At 58.7% G+C, this 6,524-nt stretch overlaps 1 protein-coding gene across 4 annotated transcripts in view; it reads left to right on the top strand.

The window, feature by feature from the left end:
- SRCIN1 (SRC kinase signaling inhibitor 1) overlaps positions 1 to 6,524 on the top strand; it is a 40,819-nt gene that overhangs the window by 14,082 nt on the left and 20,213 nt on the right. For all 4 annotated transcript variants that reach the window (XM_026054507.1, XM_026054504.1, XM_026054505.1 and 1 more), the window contains exon 3: positions 6,071 to 6,094. In XM_026054507.1, the coding sequence (XP_025910292.1) occupies positions 6,071 to 6,094 (24 nt within the window). The remainder of the gene's footprint in view (positions 1 to 6,070; positions 6,095 to 6,524) is intronic.

The raw sequence follows: 6,524 nt of genomic DNA, 5'->3' as shown, positions 1-6,524 counted from the left end.
AGCCCCCTCCCTAAATCCCTCTCCCCATGGTGTCCCTATTCCAATGGCCCCTGCGCTTCCCGTCTCCATGAGCTCTCGGAGCGGCCCAGACTCTGCCGCGCAGGTGGCTCCGAGTGGGATGCGCAGCGGAGGCGTCCGGAGGCTTGGCAGGAGCCCGGCATCCATCTTGTCCTCGTGTGGCTCCTCCACCGGGATAGCCGCTCGGAGCAGACCGTGGGAGGAATTGTATCCTGAGCAGCAGTGCCCGACCCTGTCCTGCTATTCCCTACGGAACCCCTCAGTGCTCCAGCAAAACCCCCTGCACGGGAGCAGCCGGAGCAGGAGGTGCCCGGTGCTGCTCGCGCTGGGATGCCCGCAAGGATCGGGCACGTCCCTTGGTCCCATCGCACCCTGCCCAGGCAGGGAGCGCTGGGGACGCTGGAAGCGGCTCTGCCGGTGGGAGCTGCACTGGGGGTGCGCGGGGCCCCCCCGCTGCCTCCCCCCAAATCCCATCGATTTAGTGCAGCCGTTCCTATGGCTGCTGCCTGGAGAGCGGCCGTGCGGCCCGCGCCTTGGCCCGGAATTAGGTCACGGGGAGCTGGCGTCCTGCGGATGTCCCGGGCCTTCACGTCCTGAGTTGGGAAGCGGCTCTGGAAGTCGGGAGCAAGTGGGAAACGAGCACGGCTGTGACAGCGTTAAGGGGCCTTGTTGCTCACGGGATGCCAAGCACTTTCCTGCGGGGAATGCGATGGGGATGTGCTTGGTGCATGCTCCGCGCCGGTGGCTTTGCAGGGAGAGGGTCGGCGCTGCCCCTTCTCCGCTTGGGCCCGTGCAGCCGGTGGCGCATCCCGCTCGGAGCGGGCGCCGCAGCCCCGGAGCGCGCTCAGCTGCAGCGCCGTAAGCAGGTGTCTATCCCTGCCCGGGCATGGAGCTTCCCGCTGTTAGCGGCCCGGATTCGGCTCCGTGCCCTGAAAGGGCAGGACGCGGCCGCTGCAGCCAGATGCTCTGCTCGTAGCTGCCGCAAATCCAYGGATCCTCCAGGATCCCACGGAGCATTTGGCCGTGCTCGCCTGGCTGCAGGGCACAGGGAGCCCCTGGGGGTGCAGGGAGCCCCCAAAGGTGCCGGGTGCCATTGCGGTGCCAGCCGCCAGGTTCACCTTGCGGTCCCCGTTGTTGCTGTCCCCGTCACCGTGCCGTTGCCATGGCTACTCTGCCATTTGATCTGCCGAACTTCCCCGTATTTTTTTGTTGTTGTTGTTTCCTCCCCCCTCGACTCCTGGCTCCGCTCCGAGGCTCCCGGAGCAGCACGAGGCTGGAGCGAGGCCGCTGCGCTGGGTGGCAGGAGGCAATGCCAAAGCAGCGGCTTGGGCACAGGGCTGCACCCTAACAGGAGGCGGCTCGGGGTGCCCTGCACCAATAGCCCTTGCAAATTAGTATATTAGCAAATTTGTTCCTGCAAATTAGTATATTAGGCATTAATGACTTAATAACGGCAGGGTTGTCATCAGCTTGAGTTGCAGGAGCAGGGATCTGCTGGAGTCCAAGGGCATTTCTGCTCCTAAAGACCTTCAGGCTTTTTTGGGCAGGGAAGGAGGAAAAAAAACCCCTTTTGCGCCGGTCAAGGCGGTGGCTGCAGCTGGAGAGGTGAGGAAGCTGCAGCAGGAGCTGCTGGGGGTCAGCACTGCATGGGGAGCGTCGGGGCTGGAGCTGGAGGACAGACCCCATCCCACCTCCAAGCACCCCTGCAGCAGAGGAGAGCAAGGCAGGCTCCTCGAGCTGCGGCCGGTGCCCGTTTTGAGCATGGAGAGGTTAAATCACCACCTGGGCATGCAGAGCTGAGCAGAACCAGCCCCGGTGCTCCCAGTCCCAGCCGTGCTCCCGAGCTGCCTGTCCTCCCACGTGTCCGAGACGCCCTCCTGCTGTAATTGCAAGGCCTTAATGATGGTATCTGCAGCACCGGGCGCGTGCTCCTCTTCCCTGCTCTGGTTGCTCTTTGCGGATGGCTCCGGCTTATCATTCAGCTCTTTCTACTCCGGCTCATCCTTTGCTGAAAAGCATTTAAAAAATGTAATAAGGAGGAGCAGATTAAATCCACTTTGCTGCTATTTTTCAAGGAGACTTTTTGTTTGTCAAGACATGGTGCCTGAGGGGGACTCGATCAGAAACAGGGACTTCTGGAAATGAGTTAATTAAAAAGCCAATGAAACCACTGCCGTCCCTCCCGTCGGTGGAGCGTGCTGGGGCTGCCACCCGTTTAGGAGGGATGTGTTGGCTCCCGTCTTGTTAATCACAGCAGATTTGTGCTGTAATTGCTAACTGGGGGAAGTCAGTGCAATGACTCCTTGGATTTTGTTCACCTCCTGCTCATCTCCTGGGCCAGTCACAGGCTGCTTTTATTCCCCCTCAACTATAAAATGTTCCGGGCTAAATTTTCCCAGCTCTGGCTTTCCCTTCCGCTGCAGCGTGCATGTGAGCGTGCACCTTGGTGTGCATGCCTTATATGAGCCTATAAGGCCTCCAATGAGCACATAAGTGCACTTCTACGCTTGCATTTGTGTCCCGGTGCCCGCTGCAGGGCACGTGTGCGTGCACATGGATGCACCATCGGCACGGCCATGCCTTGGGAGGGCCCCGAGCGCCGGCTGGTCCATCATCCTGCAGCATCCCGGACATGACTTTCATTGCAATTATCTCAGCCTTTGCGGTGCTCGCTGCCTTCCGCGCTGCTCTGCCTACAAGCGAGCTGCCTGTTTTATCGGTTGTAACAGGGCTGTCGTTTCAAATCCGCTCCCAGACCGTTATCTCCCTTTGATGCTTTTGAAGAGCCGGAGATATGTTAATTCTACCTTGGCCCTCTCTCCTTCCCTTTTCTTCTCGGCACAAATCCGCCCTCGTCATCTCGGCCAGCTGCAGCATTATGTGCGTTTCCATGGGCCGATCCGAAGGGTGGGAAGGCGAGCTGGGGCTCCCGCTGGGTCCCTTCTGCTTTGGGGACACCGGTGCAAGGAGGCCCTGCCCAAGGGCTGGCTGCCTTCCTGAGCAAGGCTTGATCCATCCCTTCTCGGTCACCAGCCCTTGGTTAAAGCGCATCCCCGGAGCAGAGCCTGGTGGAGGGCACTTGTGCAGAGYGAATCCGTGGGTTTTGCCCGGGGAAAGTCTAAGCTGGTGGAAAGCGACCCAGTGGTGGCAGAGGATGGACCGAGTGCTGTCCAGGCTCTGAAATGTGCCCCGTGCTCAGGGCCTTGGGAGCCCCGGGGACAGATGGGCTCCTGTGGACGCCCGGGCCAAGGCACCAGATTGCCGGTCCTGCCGCTCCGCGTGCGGTCCAGGCAGCGCTTCCCTGCCCGCTCCCTCCATTCCCGCTTGGCTGCCGTCTCCTGCACCCCACAACCAGCATCAAGTCGATCCCAAACTCCCCCCTTCCCAATTCCAGCTGTGCTGCTCCCTCCATGCTGAGTTAAAGCACGTAAAGATGCTGGAAAGATGYGTCTCCTGGGGCTGCATCGGGATGCTGGGAAGAATCCCAAAGCAAGGAGCAGCCGCGAGCATGGGCAGGGGATGGGTGCCGTGCTCCGGGCTCTGTTCCCTGGAGCAAATTGCTTCCAGAACATTCTTGCCTCGCTCCCATTTGGGATTCAGACAAGCCTGTTGGCTCAGTGTGGAGTGACGGCGTTTGGTGGGGATGTAATTTATAGGCTTTGTGATAAGCCTGTCCAGTCATCCTAAAATAATAAATAAAATACACACCAAGGGCTGGTGTGAGATAGCATCAGTAATATCAGGGTCTGAGGAAAATTGCTGCGACTCTTCAACGGTGAAGAGGGTGGCAGGAGAGTCTTTGAAGACAGTCGTGAGCATCATGTCTGGGCCCTTGGGAGAGTGGGTGCTGCCCGCCCTCCCTGTTGGAGGGGGCAAACCTGATAGGGAAGGGGGGGATGATGCTTTTTCCTCTTATTCCTATAAAATTGGCCTTAATAAATGACGGGGGCAGCTTGAATGGCCTCCACACGTGGCCGCGGGGAGGCTGGATGGAGGCTGCTGCGAGGTGCCGTTGCAGGGTCGCTGTCCCACGTCGCGACACCCGAGACCTCGCTGACTTGGAGCAGCTCCTCAGACCCTTCCCGAGGTGACGCCAGCCCCGTGGCCTCCAGCAGGGGTTTGCGGGAGGAATTTGGGCTGCCGTGCAAGGAATTGGTGCAGATGGCATCTTAACCGCTCGCTGTGCCACCATTAGCTGTGATGGATGGTTGCTTTTGACACCGAAAGGCGTCCTCCCAAAGCTAGGCTTTCCCTCCCAAAGCTAGGCTTTTACTCCCAAGCTCCTGGTGTTCTGGCAGAGCTCTGTGTGCCCAGGACAGGCTCAGGTCCTGCTGCCTGTTACCCAGTCACGCCTGGTGAGCGGGGCTCAGGGCTCCTCTGCCTGGCGGTGCCCCTGAGTCACGGTGTGCCCTTGGAAAAGACCTTCGTGCCTCGAGGCTGGTCTGCAGGAGCAGCCTGCGCTCGTTTGCCTTAAATTGCTTTTTAAACAGCTTTCGTTTGCTTAATGCAGGGCTTTATCTTGGCTGYACGAGTGTCTTAGGGGATATTAATGTAAATGGCGCCGGTGCCAATTTTTGAGTTGGAACTGGAGCGTCCTACTGAAGTATGAGAGGAGTCTAACAGGTGGATTTGTAAGAGGGTCCGTGTTGACGTGCGCAGACCAGACTCCCATTTCCCTCCTCGGCAAAGGGGTTAATATCTGTGGCAGCAAATCTCTTTTGGATTCCCAAGGTCCTTGAATAAATGCTGCAGGGTGGCCTGAGAGAAATGGAAAAGCGTCTTTCCGCGTGGATCCTGGGAAGACCCCGGGATCCTGTGGATCCCGGGCGGGGAGCGGGGAGCTCRCTGGGGAGCTGGCCTTGCACAACGGGCGTCATCCCGTGTCCCTCCCAGCGAGCTGGGTTTGCAGCCGCGCTGATCCCGCTGGAGGAGGAAATGCTGCGGGAAACAAAGATAGGCGGCCTTGAGAAAGAGCGGTTGGGAACTTTGATCCCCGTAAAGGACTGTTGAAGCAGGAATTGCTCCGTGCCTGCTTCTCCTGCCTGCAATCTGCGTGGCTTGGGGTGCCAAAGCGTTCTTTTCTCGCAGAAAAGGTGGGTCGCGTTGGTTGTCCCCAAACCTACCTGCCCTTCTGCTGGACATGCCGCCTCCTCGAGACTCTTGTCCCCCGAGGCCTCGGGGTGTTGCAGCTAGCCCGYTTGTGTCGGCGTTATCCTGGTCTGGCCTATATGGTCCGTACTCTGCCTTGGGGTAGTTTTGGTGCCAATCGCTCTGTGTGCAGCCCCCAGCATGTCGTGCTCTGAAGCGCTTTGCAGCTGGACGTGTGTCCCCTGGGGTGGCACTTGCCACCTTGTCATCCCCTGGGGTCTCACCYGCCTCCCGCATCCCAGCCGTGCAACACCCTGGGAAGACAGCATTGCTTCCTGAGATTGCATCCGATGTCTTCATCCACATGCCCAAGCGCAGCTCCGAGCATCCCACGGGAAACCGGGTTCCTGTCCCTTACTGGGGGCTGGTGATGAGGGCTGGAGGCTTCCGCTTTCCCGGCTTTGCTGCCGCCAGCTCCCATCCTTCCCTCCTGCACATCGGCCTGACAGCCATGGAGATGCAGCGGAGAGGCAGCCCAGGGAAGCGGCGAGGGCAAATCCCGCAAGATCCCTTTAAAACTGCAAATTATTCTGGCTTCCAGCGTTGCCTCGAGGGCAGCGGCCTTGCAAGCGCTTGCCAGGACAGTGCCCACGAACTGGGGACCCTGCGAGCAGCGCGGGGCTGCTGCCCCTGTCATCCCGTCCCCGTTAATCTGCACCCCACGTGCATTCCTAGGGAGCATCGCCGGGGTTCCTGCTCGCCCAGCTCCATGCTGCCGTTCCCATAGGAGCTGCTTCCCCTTCCCCAGGAGCAGCAGGAGTCTCAACAGACCCGCGGGGAGGGACTTGAACCAGGAACGAGAGCAGGTTTAATGTCACGGTTTAAAGTCGTCAATTCTCAAATGGAAAACAAAAGCCAAAGCAGAATCTTAATGGTATTTTTTTTGTTTGTTATTTTTTGTTAGCAACCCAACTACTGGAGCTTTAAGGTCAGTACTTCTGATTTTTCATGCTTCTGTTTGAAATGCATGCGGTTTTCCAGCCTTGCTGCATCCCTGTGTCTGCGGAGGGTGGGTGGGAGCTTGGGGATTGCATCCAGGATTCCTGGGCCGCAGTAGTTTTGTTTCCAATTTGGCAGGAATTTAAACTTGCAGGGAGGATCTTCGTGCTTTTGGATTGGAGCTGTTGTGAGGAGACAAATCCGATATGTGAAAGGGATAAATGTGGGTCCTGCCCTCACATAGACCCCCGTAGAGTCACTGTTGCAGCCCGCTGTTTTGGAATCGCTCCATTGCAACAGGGATTGGGATGCTGCTCCCTTAATCCTGGAAAAAGGACAGGGAGGAAAACCCATTCCAGATACGCTCCGGCATCTGCGAGGCTCCATCCAGGGGCCGGTTCCTGGTCTTAGACAGAAGG

The sequence above is a fragment of the Nothoprocta perdicaria genome, unplaced genomic scaffold, assembly GCF_003342845.1.
Source record: "Nothoprocta perdicaria isolate Ctin4 unplaced genomic scaffold, notPer1 scaffold_121, whole genome shotgun sequence".
NCBI classification, from domain to species: domain Eukaryota; kingdom Metazoa; phylum Chordata; class Aves; order Tinamiformes; family Tinamidae; genus Nothoprocta; species Nothoprocta perdicaria.
This window is presented reverse-complemented; position numbering and strand designations above follow the sequence as displayed.